This window comes from Phascolarctos cinereus, unplaced genomic scaffold, assembly GCF_003287225.1.
Source record: "Phascolarctos cinereus isolate Bilbo 61053 unplaced genomic scaffold, phaCin_HiC Scaffold_4;HRSCAF=312, whole genome shotgun sequence".
NCBI classification, from domain to species: domain Eukaryota; kingdom Metazoa; phylum Chordata; class Mammalia; order Diprotodontia; family Phascolarctidae; genus Phascolarctos; species Phascolarctos cinereus.
In genome coordinates this window covers 53,646,652-53,673,462 of record NW_027555847.1, presented here as the reverse complement: position 1 = coordinate 53,673,462, position 26,811 = coordinate 53,646,652, and the positions used below count along the sequence as shown (strand labels likewise).

General features: G+C 40.2%; 1 protein-coding gene across 1 annotated transcript in view; it reads right to left on the bottom strand.

Moving 5' to 3' along the window:
* The window catches only part of SLC6A11 (solute carrier family 6 member 11), a 174,527-nt gene extending 148,436 nt beyond the window's left edge, over positions 1 to 26,091 (bottom strand). Inside the window, exons 1-4 of the mRNA XM_020981036.2 lie at positions 25,691 to 26,091; positions 14,583 to 14,717; positions 13,117 to 13,257; positions 8,639 to 8,729 (exon numbers count right to left, since the gene is read on the bottom strand). Of these exons, the coding sequence (XP_020836695.1) occupies positions 8,639 to 8,729; positions 13,117 to 13,257; positions 14,583 to 14,717; positions 25,691 to 25,913 (590 nt within the window). The 5' untranslated portion in view covers positions 25,914 to 26,091. The remainder of the gene's footprint in view (positions 1 to 8,638; positions 8,730 to 13,116; positions 13,258 to 14,582; positions 14,718 to 25,690) is intronic.
* Between the last annotated feature and the right edge of the window lie 720 nt (positions 26,092 to 26,811).

Sequence of the window (26,811 nt, the reverse complement as noted above, 5' to 3'; positions counted from 1 at the left end):
ATTAAGGAGGACTGAGAAAAGCTTCTTACAGAAGGTGGGGTTTTAGCTTAGATCAAGTCCAAAGACTCGCTGAAGTTCATACAACTGTAAACAGTTATGACTTGAACCAAGGTTAGTGCTTTTTTTCACTAAGAAAACAAATGAAACAAATGTCCCAGTGAAATCAAACCAGAAAAAGAAAGGAACTCAGTAACTAACTCAGGAAAAGAGCCGTATGAATTGGCAAAAAGCTCAAATTTTTCAAGAGATATACTTTGAAGATAAATACCATGATCCCCCTCTAGGAAAACAAGCTATTGATTTTGAAAGCTGCTCTAATAGTTGTGATCACACTGTAATGTAAGCCAATGCTGCTAAAGGACATGCCACCTGTGGCCTACTTTGTGTTACTCATTACCTGAACAATCCCCTTTTACCTTCAGTTAAGCAAAGGTAAGTCTGGGTTGAGTTCTCATCTTATTATTTATTATTATGAATTCCAAATGCCTAAAGTTCTAACCAATCTTTCATTCCATTTAAATGTGACCAAGGGGCTATTGAATTAATTTTGGAGTGCCAAAAGAGCATCAATTAGCTTTTGCCCTCTCAAAGAACTCTGTGCTTCCACCCAGCAGATATGAGGGAAGTCCATCAGAGAACATTTGGGTAAGAAAAGGGCTCAAGGGAGGTGAGTAACCCAGATGCTGAGATCTGTACTAGGGTAGGAGAAGTGAACAAATGAATAACCTTAACCTACTGAGGAAATCAGGCCTGGTTTCTAGAAGCAAGAAATTTTTTAGAGTGTAAGACCTGGAAGAGGTGGTCCCTGGGCAGTAGTAAAATGGAAAGAGTACTGGTTTTGGCATCAGAATACCTGGGTTCAAATCCCACTTCATGTTTATTGCCAGAGTGGTCTTGGGCAAGTCACAACTTCTCTGAGCCTCAGTTTCCTCATCTGTAAAATGAGGGTGTTGGACTAGATGCCCTGAGTTTCCTTTCAGTTCTCTAACTATGATCCCTATGATACCTAAATAGCAGAAAGCAACCAGGAATGCTAAAGAATTAGGGATCCCTGTGACACGAAGGTAAGTTGAAGTGAAGACATATGACTGATTTTATTATTGTTTTTCAAAGATCTGAGGGGCTGCCATGTAGACGAAGGAACAGGGATTTTTCATAGCTTTAAGAAGGAAACTTTATCCAGGAACAATGGGTAAATGTTCCAAGAGGTAAGGCTCCATCTCCCCTGTCCACATTTTCACCCTGGCTATCCCTCTGTATCCAGAATACACTCTCTCCTCACCTCTACATCTGTGAATATCTAGTTTCTTTCAAAACTCAACTGAAGAGCTACCTTCTTCATGAAGTCTTTTCTGATCCTCCAGCTGCTAGTGTCTTCCTCTTGCCAAATTACCTTGTTTATTTTGCATATATTTGTACACATGCACATGCACGCACATACACACGCATGCACACACACATATACACACACACACACACACACACACACTTGTTTTTCTCCTCCTCGATCACTGCCTTGTCATGGCAAAGAGGCTTGCATAGCTCAATGAAACGATGAGCTATGCTATGCAGGGTTACCTAAAACAGATGGATCATAGCGAAGAGTTCTAACAAAAAGAGATACACTGGAGAAGGAAATGGCAAACCACTATAGTATTTTTGCCAAGAAAACCCTATGGACAGTATTAAGATGACACAAAATACAACACTGAAGATGAACCCTACAGGTCAGAAGGTGCCCAACATGCTATTGGAGAAGAGCTGAGGACAACTACAAGTAGTTCCAGTGCTAATGAAGTGGCCAAAACTGAAAAGAAGCTCCGCTGTGGATGCATCTGGTGATGAAAGGAAAGTCTGATGCTGTAAAGATCACTATTGCATAGGAATCTGGAATGTGAGATCTCTGAACCAAGGTAAGCTGATCAAACAGGCAATGGAAAGATTAAACATGGACATCTAGGGTGTCAGTGAACTTAAATGGATGGGAATGGGTGAAGTGAATTCAGGTGATCATTACGTATGCTGCTATGGGCAAGAAACCCTTATAAGAAATGGAGAAATCCTCATAGTCAATAAAAGGGTGGGAAAATCAGTACTAAAGTATAATTTCAAAAATGACACAAGGCAAATAATTCAGCATCACAGCAATACAAGTCTATGCTCCAAACACTGATGCTGAAGAGGCCAACATTGATGAGTTGTGTGAAGACCTACATCTTCTAGGAATAACACCCCAGAAGATGTCACATTCACCACAGGGGACTGGAATGCTAAAGTGGGAAATCAAAAGATAATTGGAATAACAGGCAAGTTTGGCTTTGGAGTACAAAATGAAGCAGGGCAAAGACTGATAGAGTTTTTGTCAAAATAACTCTGGTCATAGCAAACACAATTTTTCAACAACCTGAAAGGTGACTCTACACATGGACATCAGCAGATGGCCAATGTGGAAATCAGATTGATTGAACTTTGAAGCCAAAGGTGGAGTAGGTCTATACAGTGAGTTAAATCAAGATCTGGAGCTGACTGTGGATAAGATCATGAGCTTTTTTTAAATTTTTTAAAATTTTTTTAGGCAATTGGGGCTAAGTGACTTGCCCAAGGTCACACAGCTAGTAAGTGTCAAGTGTTTGGTCTGAGACCGGATTTGAACTCAGGTCCTTCTGATTTCAGGGCCAGTGCTCTATCTACTGTGCCACCTAGCTGCCCCTGATCGTGAGCTTTTTATTGCAAAATTCAGACTTAAATTGAAGAAAGTAGGGAAAACCATGAGACTATATAGGTGTTATGAATATAAAATGGAAGTGCGGAATAGTTTTAAATGCTTAGCTCTGGTAGATAAAGTGCCTGAGGAGCTATGGACAGAGGTTCTCACTATTGTCCAAGAGGCAGAAACGAAATGCACTACAAAAATGAGAACAAGAAAGCAAAATGACTCTCTGATGAGGCTTTATAAGTAACTGAGGAAAGAAGGAAAAGGAAAGAATAAAGGGAAAGATCTACCCAACTGAAAACATAATCCCAGAGAAAAGCAAGGAGAGACAAGATTTTCTTAAATGAACAATGCAAAGAAATACAAGAAAATAATAGGATGGGAAAGACAAGAGATCTCTTCAAGAAATTTAGAGAGATCAAGGGAATGTTGTATGCAAACATAGGCATAATAGAAGGCAAAAATGGAAGGGACTTAACAGAAGTAGAAGAGATCAAGAAGAGGTGGCAAGAATATACAGAAGAACTATACAAGAAAGATCTTAACATCACAGATAACCATGATGGTATGGTTACTGATTTAAGGCCAAACATTTAGGAGAATGAGGTCAAGTGGGGCCTTAGGAAGCACAGTTAACAATAAAGCTAGTGGAGATGACAGAATTCCGGGTGAGATCTTTAAAATCCTAAAAGATGATGCCATTAAAATGCTGCGCTTAATATGACAGCAAATTTGCAAAACTCAACAGTAACCACTGGATTGGAAAAAACCAGCTTACATTCCAATCATAAATAAGGACAATGACAAAGAGTATTCAGATTACCAAATAGTTGCAATAACAACTTATTGGTTTAAGATTGGAAAAGAAGTACAACAGGGCTATATATTGTCAACCTATTTATTTAACTTATATGCAGAGTCCAACATATGAAATGCCAGGCTGGACGAATCAAAAGCCAGAAGCCAAGAGAAATATCAACAGTCTCAGATACACAGATGATACCACTCTGATGGCAGAAAGTGAAGAAGAATTGAGAAGCCTCCTGATGAGGGTAAGAGGAGAGTTGAAAGGGGGCTTGAAGCTTAACATCAAAAAACTAAAATCTTGGTGTCTGGTCCCATCATTTCCTGTCAAATAGAAGGAGAAGAAATGGAAGCAGTATCAGATTTTATATTCTTGGGCTCAAAAATCACTGCAGATGGTGACTGCAGCCATGAAATTAAAAGACACTTGCTCCTTGGAAGGAAAGCTATGACAAATCTGGACAGCATACTAAAAAGCAGAGATATTATTTTGCTGGCAAAGGCCCATAAAGTCAAAGCTCTGGTTTTTTCCTAGTAGTGATGCATGGCTCTGAGAGTTGGACTATAAGGAAAGCTGAGTGCCACAGAACTGATACTTTCAAATTGTGGTGATGGAGAAGCCTCTTGAGAGATCCCTGGACAGCAAGGAGACCAAATCAGTCAATACTTAAAGAAATTTGCATTGTTCACTAGAAATTCAAATACTAAAGCTGATGCTTAAATACTTTGGCCATATAATGAGAAGACAGGACTCTTTGGAAAAGACCCTGGTGTTGGGAAAGATTGAAGGCAAAAGGAAAAGAGGATGGCAAAGAATGAGATGGATAGGGTAATGGAAGCAACAAACGTGAGCTTGGGCAGACTTTGAGAGTTAGTGGAGGATAGACAAGTCTATGGGGTCATGAAGGGCTGGACATGGCTGAACAAGTAAACAACAAAATTATTTTTTTTAAATTATTATTTATTTTTAAAATAAATTTTCTTACTATCTTATTTTTACATCATTTATATTTTCCAATATATCCCTCTCTATCCTTCTACTAGAGAACAATACTTATAATAAAGAATAAAAATTAAATTAAATTAAAAACAAATTAAAAAGAAGAAAGAGAAAGTTCAGCAAAACTAACCACTGAGTTAAAAACATCTGACCACATGTGTAGTGTTTCACACCCATAGTCTCCCAGGACATATTTTTTCATATAAGCATATGTTGTCTCTCCCCATAAAACGCAAGCTCCTTGAGGGCGGGCATCATTTCACCTTGGCCTCTATATCGCCAGTGAGATATAGCACAGTTTCGGGCACATAGGAGGCACTAAATAAATGCTAATTGGTTGAGCAATTGACTGACTGTGAGATATGACTTTGCAATAAGTTGAGCTGCTCAACAATAGAACTGGGGCCTTGTAAGGTTGGGGATGTTCCATCATTGAGTGTATTTAAGCTAAAGGTAAGATGAGCAGAAGACCTGGCTGCTATGTTGTTGAGGGAATTCCTGCCTTGGGAAATGGATTGGACAAGAGGACATGTAAGACTCTGGGGGATGCTCCTGCTGGTTCCTTTGGCCTAGCTACCTGGTGTTACTTTTCAATGCATATTAATAAGCACTCCATTTGTGGATGGAGCTAAAGCTAATGGTAGTGTATACTTAATCTGGCAAACTGTTCCCTACTCAGGGATATATACACACGCACATATATACAATGACTACCTTTCAATATATTCCACTTTCATTAGTTTAGAAAGCATAAGCTAGGGTTAATGCCTTATCTCTACCTCACTTTTGAAAGTCACCCTATTCTCTCTCTTGCAATTTTCCCCCATGTCTCTCAAACACAATTAGATTCAGCAAACATTTAGCACCAAATGTATACACAGCACTATACTAGCTACTGGGGGAAAGATGGCCACTGCCCTCGTGAAACTGATAGTTTTTTATGGTATCATATAACCTATCTTTATATTTTTATTTGAAGCCTATGTTTTAAGTTAATCTATTTTCCAGAATAATAGCTGAGCTGGGCGTGGTGTCCCATTTCTGTAATCCCTGCTTCTAGGGAGGCAGAGGCTGGCAAATCCCTTGAGTTTGGGAGTCTGAACTACCATAGGGCTAAAGCTGATTAGGTGTTTTGCGCTTAGGTCTGACACCAATATAGTGAGCCCCTATCACTGGAGGGCCACCAGGCTGCTAATGACACAGGTCAAAGCTGTGACTATCATTGTTGGCATCAGGTTGGAGTGTGCCTGCTGTACTTCCGTCATGGATGAGATAGGGAAACTTAGTCTTGAAAAAATAATAAAAATAATGATAATAGCTGATGTTTATATAACAATTTGGAGTTTGCAAAGTACTTTCTATACATTATTTTATTTGATTTTTATAACAGGGTATGTATAATGGGAATTACTATCTATCTCCTTTGTTGCAGATGAGAAAACTGAGGCTCTGAGGCTTACCCACAGTAACACAGCTAGTAAAGTGCTGGATTTGAATCCAGGCCTCTCTTTCCAGGTTCAATGGACTCTCTACTACCTCCCATCTTTGCTGAGGGGCAGAGGAATGTGCCCAAAAGACAACTGGATTTACAATCAGGAGACCTAGGCTGACAACCCAGATCTAATACTTAGTAACCAAATGTCCCTGGACAAGTCATTAAATGCACCTATGTTCCACTTCCTCCTCTGTGAAATGGGGATAATACCAATAGTATCTGAAGTGCCAACCTCCCGGAGATCTGAGGACCTGTGTAAAGCATTTGTAAACCATCACCTGCTATAGAAATGAGCTTTCACGGTTTCCTGGCCATTTCCAAACCATGCTTTCTTTATTTTGGCTGTCCTCATCCTCTCCACCCCCTTGCTATTGGAGCCCAGACTCTGCCTCTGGCACAGAGTTCCAAGAAACCTTGCCCTTTTCTGGAATCAGTCTTCCACATCACTTCTCAGACATTTCCAAACCATCCACCATGCACATGTCGCCACCCCTCCCCACTCTCCTTTATATGGTGGCTTCTTCCATTAGAGTGTAAGCTCCTTAAGGGCCATCCTCAGTGTTTGGCAAAGTGCATGGCACACACAAAGTGCTTAATAAATGCTACATCACTCATTTATTATCACTGTTCAGCAGTGAAAGCATAGGGAAAAAACCCAAATTCTAGTTTCCTGCCCACAATCAACCAGCAGTCAACTGCGCTCACAAGATAATCAATGTTGATGATTAGAAGGGACCTCAGAGACTCAGTCTTTCAAATAATGAGGAACATAGGATCAGAGACTTTGAGCTGAAAGGTAATCGAGAAATATCCTGGTACAACGATTTCATTTTACAGATGAAGGATCTGATGCCCAGGCAGGTTAATTGAATTGCCCAAAATCACACTGGCATGGAGTGGCAGATCAATGATTTAAGCCCAGTTCTTCTGACTTTAAATTCAGTAGCTATCACACTATACTCTGCTGCCTCGGGATCTCTGCTATAGCACTGCATTCAATTCAAATGTTTATTAAGGCCTAGGTTACGCTGAGCTTGGAACTGGGGACATAAAGAAGAAATAAGACACAATCTCTGTCTTCAAGGAGTGTATAATAGCTCACATTTATGTTGCAAAGTTCCCTACATAGAAAAGACAAGAAAAATATATAAATAATCATAATGGTAGCTAATAGATGAAAAGCACACAGGAGACATCCAGACAAAGAGTTAGGAGTGATTTGTAGGGTGAGGTAGCCCTAACAAGGTGTTTATCTTGCCTCTGTTTGAATACCTCACTGACAGGCACCCACTATCCCTCTGGCAGCTCTTGTTACAAAAATCTTTTCTTATCTTCTTTGTACATTACCACCCATTGGTTCTTGCGTAACTTTTGAGATAATGATGACGTTGATAATAATAAGAAATAGTAAAAACAATAGTTAACATTTCTATAGACCTATAAGATTTGAAAAATGCTTTACAATTATTATTTTGTTTTATACTCACTAGTTGTCTGGGGAGTAGGTACTATTATTACACCCATTTTACAGATGAGGAAATGGATGCAGACAAAGGTTAAGTGACTTGCCCAGGGTTAGATAGATGTCTAAGACAGAATGTGAACTCATGCCTTCCTGATGTTCAATACTCTATCAACTGTATCACTTAGCTTCCCATAAGATCAAAACATAACCCCAAAATCTACACTTATTAGGGATGAAGACCATTCTTTGTTTCTGTCTTTGCATCCTTTTGCATCCCTACCACAGTGCCTTGTTAGAGGCAGCTAGGTGGCATGGCAGATAGAGCACTGGAATTGGAGTCAAGAACCAAGTTCAAATCCTGCCTCAAATCCTGTCACTAGCTATGTGACACTGGGCAAGTCATTTAACCTCTATGATCTTCAGTTTCCACATCTGTAAAATGGGACTAATAATAAAACTTGCCACAAAGGGTTGTTGTGAGAACCAAATGAGTTTGCATATGTAAAGCACCTTACAAACTTTAAACCATATATAAATGCTGACTCATATCATTATTACTGTGCATAATAAACACTTGATATAAGTTGACTGGATTGGATTGGTCTATGCCATCTTCTGCATGGAATTCAAGTATTTGGAATCAGTAATCATGTCTCTCCTCAGTCTGATAGGGTTTTAGAGCCAGAAGGGACCTTGAAAGTCATCTAGCCCAACCATTATATTTATCAGATAGGTCACAGTGAACCACTGAGCCAAGATTCAAATCCAGGTCTTCTCACTCTGAATCTAGGTTTCCATTTATGGATAGATTTAGAGGATAAATATGCTCCTTGATTAGCATGTTTTAGATATCCTGTTTAAAGACAAATACTCAACATTTTACTAAACTCTTCTAAGTTTAATGCCCAATGATACTGCTTATCAATGAGTGAGAAGAAACCAAATATCTGAGACCTTGGCCTTCCAGTTAAAACCCTATAAACAGGAAACCAGAGTTATTTTCTCTAGAAAGAAGGGCATTTGGCCCTGAAGCCCAGCAGAGGTAATGGGGCTCTTATGAGTTCCATAAGTCCAGATGAGCTGGCTCCCCGATTTTCAAAACACTCTGAGAGGAAACATTCCTGGGGTGAAAGGGGAAAGGGAGTTCTCAGTCACACTTACTCCCAAAATTCCATGACGGGTGAGGTGGCATTCTGGAGGGACACCTGGCTGCAGTTACTCATGTTCAGCTTCTGGAACTCCACACAGCGATCTGCAATGGAAACCAAACAGTGATCCTGTAAAGAGTATGGGCTTCAATGAGGGGAATGCACCGGGCCAGGGGAAGAGGGTCAGGGAGAAAGTGGGACCATTTTACCAGGCTCCTCACTCTCAGCAACCTGATTACAAAGGAGACTGTGCGGTTCTGTTTATCTGAACTCAATTTAATTCAGTAATCTGTGTAAGTTCCTACTCATTTCTAGGCACTAGACTGGGGATATAAGACAGAAATAAAACAGTCCCTGCCCTCAAGGAGCTTACATGTAAAGCATGCACACAAGTAAGTAAATAAATCCAAGATATACATTAAGCCAAATCATTTAAGTTCAAGAAGGAAACTGGATGAACAGCTTGTGTAGGAGGTAGCACATGAGATCAATAACAATAATAACAGTAATAAATAGCATTTATGGGGGCAGCTAGGTGGTGTGGTGGATCAGGCACTGGGCTTGGAAGGCTCATCTTCATAAATTCAAATCTGGCCTCAGGCATTTACCAGTTGTGTGACCCTGGGCAAGTCACTTCACCCTGTTTGACTTAGTTTCCTCATCTGTAAAATGAGCTGCGGAAGGAAACAGCAAACCACTTCAGTATCTTTGCCAAGAAAATCCCAAATGGGGTCACAAGGAGTTGTACATGACTGAAATGAATGAACAACAAAATATTAACCACGACAATGCACTCCAGGAAATCATGTGGACTCCAAGCAGTGGTTGTCCCATCCAGCAATGGGGCTACTTAGAACTGGGATTCACTGAGCTGCATAATACAGTGGGAAGAAAATGGAACTTGAATCAATTGATGCATTTTGTAGATGAGGAAACTGAAGCTCATTGAGGTTAGGTGATTTTCCCAAGGACACACAGCTAGTCAGTAGCAGAACCAGGTTACAAACTCAGATCTCTTCACTCCAAGTCCAGAGAACCAAGTATCCATCAGCCAACATTATAGAACTGAAGACTTATTGTTGGAAGAAATTGGAGAGATCATCTCATTATAGAATTGTGGAGTCGTAGATTTAGAGCAGGACAGGTAATCTAGCCCAGACTCCCCCCTCCCCCCACCTTATACAGATGAGGAAATTGATGCCTGGACAAGTTAGTGAGTTGTTCAATGTCGCACAGGGAGTGCCAGGTCAGAATTTGAATTCAGCTCCTCTGACTCCAAACCCATTGCTATTTTGATTGCACCATGGTACCTCCAAAGAGAGCAAGGACTTTGGCTTCATTAAAAATGCTATACAATTTCCCAAGTGTCATCCAGCCCTCTCTCTTCTGTTAAATTCCGGATTTGGCTCCATTGTCCATTTGTAGTGTCTGCAGAAAACATACAAATCAATGGACTACTTCAATTGGGCAGTTGCTATCTTCATTTTTTTTTACCATAGGAAATCAGGATTAAGTGACTTACCCAGGGTAATACAGCTAGTAACTGTCTGAGGTGGGATTTGAACTCAGGTCCCCCAGACTCCAGGACTTGTGCTCTATCCACTGTGCCACCTAGCTGCCCCTTCATCCACTTTTCTTGTGTGGATTGTTAGCATGAACTCCTTAGACTAAGGATTCTTAGCCTGGGAGTCTTTGAACATGATTTTTTTTGGTAATAGTTGGTACCTATTTCAATATAATCAGTTTCTTTTGCAGTCCTATGGATTTCCTTTCACACTTCTAAAAACATTCCTCTAAGAAGCGATCCATTAGCTCCTTCACCAGATTACCCAGGGGATTCATGACATACAAAATGCTGAGTCTTTGCTTTAGAGTTTTTGGGGTTCTTACCCAGGAGTTCTCTCCTGTTCCTGGGCTTGATGCAATCAATACAATGTCATCTCCCATCAGAAGCCACCGTAAAGCCTCATCATCTGTAGGGATATTTCTTCACTAAACATCTTCTACCACAATAGCAACCACCTTTGGGGAGCTGCTCCACTTGGCCTGCCTCGTTTAGCGCCACTTACGCTTTACACAGCAGGTAGGAAACTAAGATGTTCAGACTGCAAATAGAGCAGGCAGCATTTTCATTGGGACAGCTCAACTTAAATTAGATTTGGCACCAAGCTGTCTGCAAACTTGCTTTCAGCCTCTCCTTTGTGTAATTGCTTTACCTCAGGTAAACTTCCAGAGGAAATTGGGATGGTACCTGCTGATCTATTTTTCTTTGGGAATTTCCCATTGTTTGTTTTGAATAGCTTGTTCAAATAAGCCAGGTGAAACTTCTGCCTTCCCTGTGTGGTCTCTTATCTTAATCTTCTCTTTCAATTTAGAGCTAGTTTTTCTCTGTTCTAATGCTTAGCACAGTGCCTGAACTAGTTGGTACTTAAGAAATGCTTGTCTCTTTCCTTCTTTCTAGCAACCTAATGGTCAATTTGCATGATTGTTGCTAGCTGATTTGGGAATGACTTCCATATCTGTAACAAGGTTTTTTCCCCTTATCGAAGATGGTCAATTTCTCTTTTTTGAGTGATGTTCAGTTCTCATTACGTCCAACACTTTTCAAGCAGTTTGAGAAATGGAACGCAGCCTCAAATGCTCTCAAACGGACCTATGATCTCATTGATGTGGTTATTTCTTCCGATGCCATAGGTCATAATCAATTCATTCCTGCCCAATCCTGTGGGACTCATGCCTATGTTCTCCCATAAATTCTCCATAGGTCTTCTAACTGTCAAAATAGAGGATCTTAGAACTGAAGAAACACGCCTCCAGAAGCTATTAATTCCGTTCCGCCATCCTCAGCTGTACTATATATAAGGTATGGGGTGGGAATGAACCATTTTAAAGTCCTTAAGGGAAGTGTATTTTCTCCAATAACATATTCGTAATACATAGATGTGTCATTTTTATATAAGCAGTAAGTTTTTGGTCTGGTACCTAGATAGATATAGTGTTGGGCCTGGAGTTAGGAAGAAGCTGTTCAGTCCTTTTCAGTCACATCCAACTCTTTGTGACCCCTTTTAGGGTTCTTTTGGCAAAGATACTGGAGTGGTCTGTCATTTCCTTCTCCAGCTCATTTTACAGATGAGGAAACTGAGGCAAACAAGGTTAAGTTACTTCCCCAGAGTCACACCTAGTGTCTGAGGCCAGATTTGAACTCACAAAGCTGAGACTTCCTAACTCTAAGCCTGGCATTTTATCTACTGCACCACCTAGCTGCCCTGAAGTCAGGGAGACTGGATTCAGTTGTCTTCTCTATGCAAATAGTTTCCAGATCTATTTCCAACCATGGTCGACTTCCTGAAAGACTGTATTTCCAACTCTCCCCTAGACATTTGTACTGAAGGTCACATAAGTATTCCAAACTCAGTGTGTTCAAACCAGAACTCAAACCCCTCCCCTCTTCCAAACTTCCCTGTTACTGTCAATGGTATCACCTTCTTTCCAGTCCCTAAGTGCAATGTTGGGGTGATTGAAGGGTTCTCCACTTCTTGCCTGGACTATTGCAATTGATTTCCAATTGCACTCCTTGCCTCAAGTCATTCCCCTCCGCAGTCCAACTTCCACATTACTGCCAAAGTGATTTTTGCTAAAGCTCAGATCTGATCATGTCACCTCCCTTCTCAATAAGTTTTAGGGGCTCCCTTTACCTCAAGGATCAAACACAAAATGCTGTATTTTGCATTTAAAGCTCTTTACAACCTGGACCCTTTCAAATAATTTAACACATTACTCTCCTCCATGTACTAGATACTGGTCAACTTGATGTTACAATTAATGCGCCATTTCCCCTCCCTATGCTTTTTCATGGGTTGTCCCCAATCCCTGGCATGTTCTCTCTAACAAACTCTGACTCTTAGATTCCCTTGACCTCTTTTTAGATTCTCCCTAAGCACTGCCTCCTTCAGGACATCTAAGAATGTATTTCCTCATCCAGTATTAGGAAATTCCAGCGTTGGAATAAGCTTCAGTCATCATCTATTCTAACCTATGCTAGAAAAATAATCCACCCTATGATATGCTAGACAAGTGTTCACCAGTCATTGCTTAGAGATTTCAAGTGAGGTGGAGCCCACAATTTCCCAAGAATTTCCATTTTTAACAGCATTAATCATTGGAAAGTTTTTCCTTCTGTGAAACCAAAATTTGCCCCAATACAGCTCCCTCATGTTGCTTTAATTGCTGCCCCCTGAGACAAATCATAACAAGTCTCATTCCTCTTCTGTGTTACAATCCTTTAAATACTTTAAAAAAGAAATCGTGCTTCTCCCCCTCATCTTATCTTCTTCAAGCTAAATATATCCCATTCTATATGATATGAACTCAAGGACTTCCACCATCTTGTTTTATACCCTTCTGGATACTTTCCAGTTTGAACCATATCCCAGCACAGCCACCAATAGGAAATTATCCTGGGCTCATTGAGAGAGGATTTCTGGCTCCTACCTGTATTCCACTCATGCCCACAGGTGGCCCAGGGTAGCTCTGTGGTGAAGCAATTGAACAGGTAGAAAACAGCCCAGGCTAGAATGATGATGTAGTATACATTTAAGTGGGCCTCAATCACTTGCGTTGCATAGCCAATGCCTGAGGAGGGAATATGAGAAACAGATCTCAATCAGTCAGTCCTTTCCCCCTTCTCAAAGCTCCCAGCCAGGCTTCTCAGTTTCACACTTTTGATTCAATTCAACTTATTTAATTTCAATTCAATTCTGTTCAATTAAATTCAACAAAAACATATTAAGTGAATACTATAGCCAAGATACTATGCACAATTCCCACTCTTAAAAAGCTTAAGTTCTCCTGGGGGGACAAGTAGCTTTAATATTACTCATACCTCATACAGCACAGCCATATGCACACAAAAATACACACATATATACATACACACATATAATATTAATTCATTCAAGACATTTTTAAGCACCTACTATGTGCCTGACATCTCTACAGAGCAGAAGGGAATAGGCACACACGGTAAAAGCTGTGGTTAGATGTACTAAGAAATGGCTCTATTGACAGAACTGAGCTTTGGCTATGAAGATGGTCATTAGGTATGGCGGTAAGGGGTGCGGACCAGGAAACAAAAATGTAAAAGATAACATCATCTACTATTATGATGGCATTAAGTATAGTGTTCTTTTCCCTAAGAAAGCAAAGTTGTGAATCTCTTTAGAGTCAAGAAACATTCAACCCTATGTCTCACACCATCTGTTTCTCCTGCCCAGTCATCAGGGTGTATAATAGCAGGAAAGGGAAAGAGAGACCTATCTATACTAAAGTGCTAACAGTAGCCTTATTCATAACAGCAAAAGTGACTAGAAATAATTCATTTATTCTCTGACTTGGGAATAGCTAAACACATTATGGTAAATGGGAGGGATGGAATATTCTTGAGTGACAAGAAATGATAGGTAAAACATAGACGTGCTTACAGATACACATCCAATATGTACACACGCACATGTAGCTACACGTGAGCATAGATAAACATATACTACATACATATACACATAGAGAAATATATGGATATACCCAGATCCCAAGTGAGCTCTCTAGTGAATGTACAAGCAAGCTGCCTCTGATACATTCTAGCTGTAGGTCCGTAGGGAAGTTATTCAACTTCTCAGTCCCTGGCAATTCCCTAAGATTATAATTACTGACTATACTGGTAGAATCCATGTAGGAATGAAAGACCAGTCATATGGCCTTTCCATGCTAAAAGGTCCCAACCCTGATGAAATCATAGTACCAGATTAAAAAAAAAACATACACACATGAATATACACAATAACATATGTATAGTCACATATACATGTACAAAGCCATAACCATGCATGCATGCATGTACATATGTGTGCACATATGTACATATATGTGTAGACGTATATATTATCGATCCTGAAACTTACCTTCAAACAAAGGGCAAATTTTCCTCCAGCATGTAATGCCTCCTTCACTAGTAAACTGTCCCAGGGCTGTCTCCAAGAAAAACACAGGTATTCCACAGCATATAAAAAACACCACATATGGAATCAGGAAAGCACCTGCAACAAAATACAGCCAAAGGAAATCAGTTTACTAAAACTGCTTCAAAACTTAACATTCTCTAAGCTTCGAAATATACTTGCACATATTTTGAAGACTTCAGTGGTGAATTCAGCTACCAGTAGGTCTTTACTCACTCCTGAAAAGCTGTCTTTCTTCTTTCCCTCTTCAGATATGTTCTTGCTTTTAAAAAGATCACCTTTACCCAGGAAGTGAACCAACCACAAATGGTCTTTTCCATAAGAAAAGGCTTTCAGAGGGCTGTGTGTTATGGCATTGATCAGACATAAAATAACTAAATATCTTTCCAACGGAGAGTCCATAAGGAGAAAAGTATTTTTAAAAGGGTGCAATAAAGCTGGCTTTTAATTCATCTGGAAAAAAGTGATTATGTGGAAGATAGAAGATTAGAGGCAACCCAGATGAACTTTTTCAACACTTTCCTCCAAACAACTTGAATAACAGCTTGAATCAAATTTTGGAGTGGCAGAACCAACAAAAGGCCAGGGTGAGACATTTTTTCCTAAGAAAACTTAGGAGGCCAGCAGGAAAATTTTATGACACCAGGATGGAAGCCTGTCTGGAGCTCACAAACATGGCAGTAACAAGGGATCTCTCCGCAACAGCAGCAGCAGCTTTGGGAGCTCTCAGCCTGGAGACAGTAAGGGAGTTGGACAACTGTTCAAACACAGAGATTACAGGGAACCCTATGCTGGCACTGATGTAACTGCCACTGATTGGCAACTCTATTGCCTATACAAAGTTCTGGGTTGCAGTTCCAAGGTGCAGAGGAGGAATTGGGGTCTTGCATAAGGGAGCAGGAGCCCTGGTCACATTCCAAGAAGCTACAGGGAACCAGGGTCACTTCCTGGGTAAAGATCAGAATGCCAACCAGTGTAGCAGTTACTATATCTCTTCCTGGCGAGCACTAAAAACTTGCAGCCCCCTTCCAGAACTAGCTTTGAAAACAGCAGTAAAAAATCCTGAAGCTTGGGATAGTGGCTTCCCATGCTCAGGTGAGCAGAATCCAACTTTAACATAAAGTTTAAAGTCAAGAAATAGGCTGAAAAGATGAGCAAACAACAACAACAAAAAATTAGTAATTTGACCATAAAAAGCTACTACAGTGGCAGGGAAGGCTGAGACACAAATTCAGAAGAAGACAACAATGTGAAAACAGTTACAAACAAAGCCTCAAAGAAAAATGTTAATAGTATTCAAATCCAACAAGGCATTCCTGAAAAAGTTGAAGAAGGATAAGAATAGTAGAGAAAAAAAAAGTCAGGAAAAGAAATGAGAGTGATAGAAGAAAGTTATGAAAAGAGAATTAACAGCTTGGTTAAAAAAAAGAGATACACCCCCCCCCCCAAAAAAAAGGCACAAAAATACTGAAGAAAAGAACACCTTAAAAAACAGAACTGGCCTAATGGTAAAAGAAGCACAAAAATTTACTAAGAAAAGAACCCCTTAAAAACAGAATTGGTGAAATAGAAAAAGAAGTACAAAATTTCACTGAAGAAAATAATTCCTTAAAAATTAGAATTAGGCAAGTGGAAGTTAATGACTCCATGAGAAATCAAGAAACAATAAAAACAAAGTCAAAAAATTAAAAAAAAAAACAGAAGAAAATGTTAAATATCTCAGCAGAAAAACAGATAACCTGGAAAATAGATCAAGGAGAGATCATTTAAGAATTATTTGACTATGGGACAGCTAGTTGGCACAGTGGATAGAGCTCTGGCCTTGGTTCAAATCTGGCCTCAAACACTTGACACTTAACTAACTGTGTGACCCTGGGCCCAATTGCCTCACCAAAAAAAAAAAAGCCAAAAAAAAAAAGGATTATTGGACTACTTGAAAGCCATGATCAAGCTCAAAGAAAGAACCTAGACATCATATTTAAAGAAATTACTGAGGAAAATTGTCCCTATATCTTAGATCCAGAGAGAAAAGACATTGAAAGTATCCAGTGATCACCTTCTAAAAGAGATCCCAATATGAAAACTCCCAGGAATATTATTCCAAATTCCAAATCTCCCAGGTCAAAGAGAAAAAAGTCCAAGCAGCCAGAAAGAAACAATTAAAATATTGTGGGGCCTCAGTCAGGAGGATTATGCGAGATTTAGCAGCTCCCATCCTAAAGGATCAAAGGACTTGGAATATGATATTCTGGAAGGCAAAGGATATAGGATTATAATCAAGAATAACCTACTCAGAAGTGAGCAGTACCAAGAGGACGTTGTTGCGATGACTAATATTGATAAACTTAGCCCTTCCCAGCAATACAAGGATCTAAAACATCTCCAAACACCTCATGATGGAAAATGCCATCCACATCCAAAGGAAGAACTATATAATTTGAATGCAGATTGAAGCATACTATTTGCTATTTTTTTTCCTCTTTCTGGTGGTTCCTCCTATTCGCTCTAATTTTTACTTACAACATCACTAATCTGAAAATATGTTTAATAAGAACATATATATATAGTTTATATCAGATTGTGTGCTGTCTTGGGGAGGGTGGTGGGGAAGAAGGAGGAGAAAAATTTTAAACTCAAAAGCATATGGAAGTGATTGTTGTTAAATTAAAATAAATTAATTTTAAAAAAAGAATAATGTACTCAGGTAAACTGAGTATAATCCTTTTTTGGGGAGAGGGGGAATGGATATTTAACGAAATGGAGGACTTTTGAGCATTCCTAATGAAAAGAGCAGAACTGAGTAGAAAACTGAACATTCAAACACAAGACTCAAGAGAAGCATAGAAAGGTAAACGTAAAAGAGTAATCATAAGAACCTCAATAAAGTTAAATTGTTTACATCCCTATATGGGAAAATTGTACATGTAACTCCTAAGAACTTTATCATTATTAGGGCAGCTAAAAGGAGTTCACATAGACAAAGCATGGATGTGAGTTGATTATGATGGAATTATCTCCCCAAAAAGTGAAGGAATGAGAAACAGGGATGCACTGGGAAAAAGGAGAATGGGGACATTTTCTCACATAAAAGAAGTGTGCATGGAAGAGCTTTTATAGTGGAGGGGGAAAATAGGGAGAGGTAGAAGGCGATGCTATCTCACTCTTATCAGAATTGGTTCAAAGAGGGGAAAATACACCTAAACAAACAATTGTGTAAAGAAATGTAATTTACCCAATAGTGAAATAGAAGGGGAAGGAGATAAGAGAAAGGAGGAGAATGATAAAAAAGAAATTAAGGGAGGCAATGGTTAGAAGTAAAACAGACTTTTGAGGAGGGACAGGATAAAAGACATACACAGAGAGGAAGAAACAGAAGAAAATGTGATGGAAGGAAACACACAGTAATCATAACTGTGAATGTGAATGGGATGAACTTAACCATAAAATGGAAGAGTACAGCAGAATGGATTATAAACCAGATTATAAACCCCATATGTTGTTTGCAAGAAACTCACTTGAAATATAAACACACACACAATTAAAATAAAGGGCTGGAGCACAATCTATTATACTTCAACAGAAATTTTTTAAAAAAACAGTGGTAGCAATAATGATCTCAGACAAACCAAAAACAAAAATAGATCTAATTAAAAGGGATAATTAGGGCAAATACATTTTGCTAAAAGGTACCATACAATGAAGTAATATCAAAACTTTTTACAAGTTGCACTGATAAAGACCTTTTTCTCAAATATATACCAAGTATAGAATTGAGTCAAATTTATAAAAATAAGTCATTCCCTAATTGATAAATGATCAAATGATAAGTTTTCAAAAAAAGAAATTGAAGCTATCTATAGTCATATGAAAAGATGTTCTAAGTTACTGTTGATTAAAATAGCTCTAAGGTACTATCAGAAATAACAAATGCTAAAAGGAATGAGGGAAAAATAGGTACACTAATGAACTGTTGGTGCAACAGTGAACTGGTCCAACCATTCTGGAGAAGAATTTGGAACTATGCCCAAAGGGTTATAAAACTGTACATTCCCTTTGATCCAGCAATACCACTACTATGTATGTATCTCAAAGAGATCAAAGAAAAAGGTAAAAGACCTATATGTATAAAAATATTTATAGCAGCTCTTTTTTTGTGGTGGCAAAGAGTTGGAAATCAAGAGAATGTTCAACAATTGGGGAATGACTGAACAAATTATGGCATATGATTGTAAAGGAGTATTGTTGTGCTGTTGGAAATGACAAGAGGGATGGTTTCAGGAAAACATGGCAAGACCTATATGAACTAATGCAAAGTGAAGTGAGAAGAACCAGGGGATAATTGTGCACAGTACCAGTGATGTTGTGATGATGATCAACTGTGAAAGACTTGACTGCTCTGATCAATACAATGATCCAAGACATTTCACACAAAATCAATACAAAGATCCAAGACAATTTCAAAAGACTCATTAAGGAAAAAATGTCATTCACCTCCAGAGAGAGAACTGATGAACTCTAAGTGTAAATTGAAGTATAATTTTTCTCATCTTCTTTATTTTTTTTTGCTTTTTTGAAATATAGCTAATATAGAAATGTTTTGCATGACTTCACATGTAGAATTGATATCATATTGCTTGGTGTTTCAGTGACTATAAGAGGGGAGGGGGGGAAAGGGAAGGAATTTGGAACTCAAAATTTAAAAAGAAAAGAATGTTTAAAACAAACAAATAATAAAAAAAACTTTGTTAAAAAAAAGATTATGTGGATTTGGAATAGAGCAATGAAACTGTTCTTATCCTTTGACTCACCTACTTGGGCATATTTTCCAAAAAAGTCAATGAGAGAACAAAAGGTAATATATGTACCAAAATACCCGTAGAAGCACTTTTTTGTGGCAGTATGATATGCATCCCCTCATGAAACAAAACTATAAACGAAAAGGTTGTCTATCAGTGGAGGAATGGATGCAGAAATTTGGAGCATGAATGTAATGGACTACTATATCACTATAACCACAAATTTAAAGAACTCAGAGAAAATATAGGAAGACTTGTATGAACTGATATAGTGTGAATTAAACAGAACTAGACAGATAATATATACAATGATGAAAATAATGTGAATGAAAACAATAATAAAAGATGACTCAACTCAGATAAATTTCAATGACCAATCTTGGTTCTTGAGAACAGATGTTGAAACACATTCCATTGACAGGGACTATGGGAGGTACTACAGGAGTGGAATGTTGCATATTCTGCCAGATGTGGTTGTTTTGTTAATAGTTTTCCTCAACTATTTTGCCTTGTTACAAGGAATGGTTAAGGGAGAAGGGAGTGTGGTTAGTTGAGAAATGAGTATGTTGCTAAAGAAAAAAGGTATCAATAAATCTTTAAAGAAAAGAAACAGTTCTCTCTCTCTCTCTCTCTCTCTCTCTCTCTCTCTCTCTCTCTCTCTCTCTCTCTCTCGTATTCTTTGAATCATTCCACCTATAGAATAAATTAAAACAACCAAGGTGAATGAAATTAATTCCAATCCGTATCACCACCCTCTGTCCTCTTGCTAACGTGAAAGTGTATCCACTAACAGAATATATTCTTATCTGTCAGATAAAGGCTTCCTTTCAAATGTCATTGTTCTGAAGTAAGTCACTTTAAAAAAGCAGGGCTTAATCTCTGGTTATGAAAGCAGCCTCTTGGTGTGGTAGAGAAAATGCTGTCTTAGAGACAGGAAGAACTAAGTTCAATTCCACCTGTGACTTAATAACTAGCTATAGGACCCTGGAGAGTTCATTTAAACTCTGTGGATCTCATGGAACTAGTGAGGAAATCACTGATCCTTATGCCTCTGCTCATTCCTTTCATCTGTTTGGTGAGTATGGGTGTACCTAATAGCTAGATAGAATGTAAGCTTTTGGGGCTTAGGGACTACTTCCCTCTCATCTCTGTATCACCTTCACCTGCATAGGTGCTTAATAAATGCCTATCAATTAAATGATTGTTCTAGCCATCTGCTCACTGCCTGGTCAGGCAGTAATTCCTTCACGACAAAAGAACCCTCTTCACTCAGTTTATGCTATAATAGGTAAACCTGACATCTGAATCTTTCAGTAGTCAAACCGATTTCAATATTTCACATTAGGCAAGAATGACACTGACTTACTAAAGGGATCCAATGAGTTAATTTGTTTAAAAGTTACATGTATATATATATATATATATACACACACACACACACACACACACACACACACACATATATATATATATATATACATTTGATAAATGTCATCTCTTTGCTAAGCAAAAATAAAATAAAGTACAAGTTTTGTTTCTGTTTTGTTTTGTTCCATTTTTTGGAGCTAGTTCAACATTATAAACATTATGTAATTTTTTTAAAAGCAAAATGCCACCTGACATTTGGTACCTAATCTAACCATGCGTCTTGAACTTTTAATAAGACCCTTTTTGTCCTGTCCATTAACAAGAGAATACATATTTAAAAGGTCCTTCCAATATCCCATCCAAGATGAAAGTATATGTATATATATATATGTATATATATATATATATATACATATATATATACACACACACACACATACATAAACAGATGTCTATACATACATGTGCATGTGCATGTATATGTATGTGTGTATGTACACACACACGGGAAGATTTGAGGACAACAGCTTAAATAACTAGAATCAAAATAACTAGAATCATAAAGTGTTACAGAGAGAAAAGAGACTTTAGAGATCATCTTATCCAACACCTTACTTTTACAGACAAGGAAAATAAGACAGAAGTAGTGAAATGTCTTATTGGAGTCAGTGTGCTGGTGGCTGAGCTGAGGTCTCCTGGATCTCTATCAGAGCTTTTTCCACTACAGTGAACCATCAGACTTTTCTCAATGAAACTTTTCCTTCTGCATTTTTTATGCTAGAATTTGTAAACCTGCTGTGGCAGTGAGCACCAAAGTATTAAAGGAAGATTTTTCTAATTGGTTAATTACTAACTCCCTTTTCCTTCACTTAGCAAAGTGCTATAAAACTTATCTCAGAATACAGGAAATCTGTATGCAGATGAGTTAATTGTTTTGCTACTATGTTTCCAAAACAATGTTTTTAAAATTTATCTTTTGGTCCTGCTATTTGATGTCTTTGTTGTTGGAAGCTCCCTGCCACATTCAGATTGACAAGGCATCTATTACTTAGAGTCTTAGCTACCTGTGTGGGACAGTGAGAGGTGAAGGGATTCCCCATAGTTTTATAGCTTGTGTGTGTGTGTGTGTGTGTGTGTGTGTGTGTGTGTGTGTGTGTGTGTGTGTGTGAGACAGAGAGAGAGAGAGAGAGAGAGAGAGAGAGAGAGAGAGAGAGAGAGAGAGAGAGAGAGAGAGAGAGGAGCAGGAGATGAATTCAGGACTTCCTATCTTCTTTCTACTCATTACACCCAGTACTAGGAAGTAATAAGGAGGGGCTTTTGACGTGACACCAAATTGGATAACTCAGAACCTAGAATAAGAGCACTGGCAATGGCTTTCCCACAGCAGAAGGCAGGACAGCAGTTTTGCTTCCCAGACCTAGCTCTCATACAAACACTGCTAAAGCCCCCTCATTACCAGTGCTGAGCAGATTCAGATCAACTTACTCTATTTATGCAAGTCTCCAAAGAAAACAGCTCAAACCAAGAAGTGGCCCTTCTCTTCTGTTCTCACCATTCCACTGGCACAGAAAGAGCCTTGAGAAATAGACTTTAGGCAGACGGAAAACAGCCTATATGCAAAAAGAGCTCCTTGAGTGTGTTGGGTTGTTTTTTTTTTTTTAAGCAGTGTCACTATAACAAAAGTGGGTGGAAAAAGTCTGGTGGGCTTGTAGAAATCCTGTAGAAATCATGCAAACAAGATGCACTTTTTTGTTTTGGTTTGTTTTGGTTTTCGGTGGTGGTGGAGGCAACTTCCATTGACTATTCTATCAGATGAGCATCTTGACAGGTAGCAGTTCATTAAGATCTGAAGAGCGGTCAAATAGTTAACAAGCATTGATTGTCTCAGCAAGGAGTGAGGGCAGGGGATGGAGGGAGGAATAGAATTTGGAACTCGAAACTTTCAAAAAATGCTAAAATTGTTTTAATGTGTAATTAGGGAAAATAGAAATATATATAGAAATAATAGTCAAATCAATAATAATTATTATTAGTAGTATTACATAGTGCTTTAAGGTTTGCAAAACACTTTATAAATATCTCGTTTGATTCTTCCAACAACCTTGTGAGATAGATATTTCCATTTTACAAATGAGGAAACTGAGGCAGATAGAGAGTAAATTACTGTCCCAAAGTCACACAGCTAGTGTCTGAGGCAAAATTTGAACTCAACTCTAATTGTGAATTATCTCCTTTTTCCTGGATTGAATTTACTGATTCTTGATGACTCTATTTCTTCACCATGCAAACCATTTTTTAAAAAGCCTTGCAAATAATTGCTAAATAAAAAGATGGACCCAGAGAATTTCCCAAGTAGTACACTGATACTAAATAATAACAAATTAAATGTCTTCTTTTGCTTTTGCTGTGGGTGACTGTTTGCAAGAGTAGCTAAAAAGTTCACTGCACCATCCACACAGCGCTATACAGCAAAGGTAAGGGGCCTTAAAAAGCAGTATCTAGTCAAACCCCATCATTTTATGAATGAGAAATCTGAGACTAGCTGAAGGAGCAGACTTGGACAATTGCCTCAAAGCAGTACCCACCTAACCACTTCCTTGGGCTATCCAGTTAGTGTAACTGCTGTGTGTGGTGAGGATCTTTGTAAAAAAGACAGATAGTCAACTGGTCCCTCCTGTCCCTATTGAAGGGAAATTGTCTTCTGCATAGGCTTCATGCCCTAGCTATTCCTTCTATCCTCTAGGGCAGAAACAAGTAGCAGGATCTTTTTATAGTGGTTTTTTTTTTAAAGTTGGACCTTTGTATGATAATAGTTCTGTATTTACTATCTGTGGATTAAGAAAATTCTGAACAACAGAAGGCTACTTTGAATTCTGTAATTCTTTTAAATGAATTTACATTTATTCATCAAAACAATATCTACAAACATTTGAAAAATAGCAATACATATATTATTAATGTCTACAGAAGAAATATTCACTTAGCTATGGATTCCTGGAATCAACTGTACAGGTTTCCCAGGGGTCAAGGGAAAACACTAGGGGTGGCAGAAGGTCCATTTCCCCCCCCCCATGATACTTCCCTTACAGCTGCTGAGACCTTGAAGAATTTTTGGGGGGAGGTTGGGTTGGAATGGAACAGGACAAATGGAGCCACTTGTTGCTACCTTCCCCCAATTCAAATTCCTTCTCTTTCAACCCCCATCATGAGGTGAGCAGTCTGAGGAAATGAAGGTTCAGCAACATGCCTAGAAAAGTCAATCATCCCTCAATTCATAGTCATAACATGTTAGAAGAGAGCTTAGAAATAAACCATCCAGCCAAGGCCAGAGGAGTCAAATAAGTTGTTCAAGTTAATACAGCTACCAGTGGTCATGGATGCACCTAGGGTGTTCAGTCCAGGGTTCTGTTATACAAGACACTCCATCTCTAGGCTCCAACCACTTTCACTGGCTGTCAAAACTCTTCCTTCTCATCTCTGTTCCCTAGCTTCCTTCAAGTCCCAACTAAGATTTCCTCTTCTACAGGAAGACTTTCCCAATTCTCTGTAATTCTAGTGCCTTCCCTCTGTTGATTATATTGATTGTTTATAGCTTGTTTGTAAATAGTTGTTTACATGTTGTCTTTCCATTAGACTGTGAGCTCCTCTAGGGTGTCTTTTGACTTTCTTTGTGGTCCCCAATCTTTAACAAGTGCCTGGCACACAGTAGGTACTTAATAGATGCTTATTAACTGCCTGACTAGTTATACAAGGACACCAGATTGCCTATATTACTCTTCCTACCACTACCAGCAGATACGCATATCACCGCAGGGATTGCAAAGTCTTTTTACAAATGTCATCTTTAATCTTCACAACAACCTGGTCAATTGGGTTCTATAAGGCCTTCATTTTACAGATGACAAAACTGAGGTCCACTGAGATTAAGTGACTTACCTGGGGTCACACAGGTTGTAAGAATCAGAGGTGGGAATTAGACTCCAGGGCCAGTTTTCTTTCTACAGTCAAATTCTTAAAGACCTTAAAACTTTCCTAATTCTCTTCCCTCTTCAGAATGCTTTCAAGTACAATGAGGCACTTTATTACACAGGCACACACATAGATAGGGATTTTACTTGGGGTGGTGATGGGATGGGAATTGACCACAGTAATATGAAATTACCTCAGTCAAGAGTGAATTAACAACTTTTTTTTTAAGGGGAGGAGCAATGAAGTACACTTCTTTCTTTCTAAATATTGTAGAAGACCGAACAGTATTTAAATGGCCAAACAACATCTGGGATCTGGGTAGATGTGTTCCTGAAATCTCAGCAAATACTTACAGGCAGGCCAAGGTGGCAATTTTGCCAAAGTACAAGTGTGTCTCTTTCTGTTCAATCAGCTTAAAAAATAAAAGTCTTGGCTTCAAGTGTAAGTGTGTGTTCTCATACTCAAAAGTAAGATGAGTTTCTGAGGTGCATATCATAGTCCAATCCAAAACCCCAAGCTTTTATTAAATGCCTACGATGTACCAAGGCACTGGTGACAAACACTCAAATGACATAGTCCCTGCCCTCAAGGAGCTAATATAGGAGCTAACTTGAAGAGTGTGTGTGTGTGTGGGGGGGGGAGATACTAATTGTAAGCAATGCCATTCAAGTCTCCCTCTCAGTTTTGCATCTCAGGCACACACACACACACACACACACACACACACACACACACACACTGGTAAATTGCTTTCAGGTAGGACAGTGGCCAGTCAGGAGACAGTTCCCTAGAGTGAGTGTCCCGTCCCTTCTGGGCCAAGTGGCAGGCACCTCTCCCCTCCCCCATCCGACACATTCCCTTTCCGCAGCCCCCGGGCCTCAGAACCCTCCTCCCCTGGCCGGCGCGCCTCTCCCTCACCTCCTCCGTTCTTGTAGCACAGGTAAGGGAAGCGCCACACGTTGCCCAGCCCGATGATCTCGCCCGCCACGCTCAGCACAAACTCCACCTTGTTGTTCCAGTGGCCCCGCTCGTGGACCTTCTTGTCGCGGCTGGGCACCAGGCTGGCACTGGAGGCCTCGGGGTCCCGCGCCTCCTCCGCTGCCTTGCCATTGCCAATGGGCAGCGCCTTCTCGGCGGTCATGGCTCCGGGCGCACGGACTGATGGTGGGACTGTCGGACGGACGGTGGGACGGGCGGGCGGACCGGCAGCCTGGGTGCTGGGCGAGAGAGGATCGGAGGAGCGCACAGGCGGCGGTGGCTCCCCGGGTCCCTGGCACTGCGAGGCCGCCCCGGGAGGGCTGGGTTTTCAGGAGGCACTGGGGAGGGGGGGGGAGAGGAGGAAGGGGGGAGGGGGGCCTGGAGGGCGGGAGGCGTGGAGAGGGCAGATGGGCGGCGGGGGAAGACAAGTTGGCAGGATGGGAGACTGTGCCAGGGACAGGGGCAGGCACAGGAACTGGCAAGCCTAGGGAGCGCACGGCCCGAGCCCTCCGCTGGGGATCCAGGGTGGGCAGCCTTGCTCAGGCTTAGCTTGTCTCCCCTCTCCTCCTCTCTCCTCGCCTCTACTACGCTTGGTTGGGTTCGGCTCCGCTTAACGAGGTAGCCCCGTAGGGGCGGTGGGGGCGGGGGCGGGGGCGGGCGCACTCGCTCTCCCGCCTCCCTCTTATTCTCCCTCTCTCCCTCCTCCCCCCTGCGCCCTCCCCGGCTTTGGCTCGGGTGGCTCAGCTTCTCACCCACGGATGTGGCTGCTCTCAGAGCACTCTGCCGGCAATGCATCACCCGCGGAGAGAGGCGGAGCAATCCAGACCAGTCCCTTGCCCCTAGTCCCCACAGGCATGCATCTCTCCCAGCCTTGGGGATGGCTTGACCCGTACGCTACCAAATCCGTCCCAGCCTTAGCTTGGGCCCAGCTCGCGATCAGCCCCTTTCCTGCCTTGGGAAAGAGGGAGAGGAGGGGAGGGGAGGGGAGGAGAGGATGCAGAGCGGACAGCTCCCCGTCCCCTAACCCCACATTCTGCAAACCCAGAGGAGAACGGTGGTCT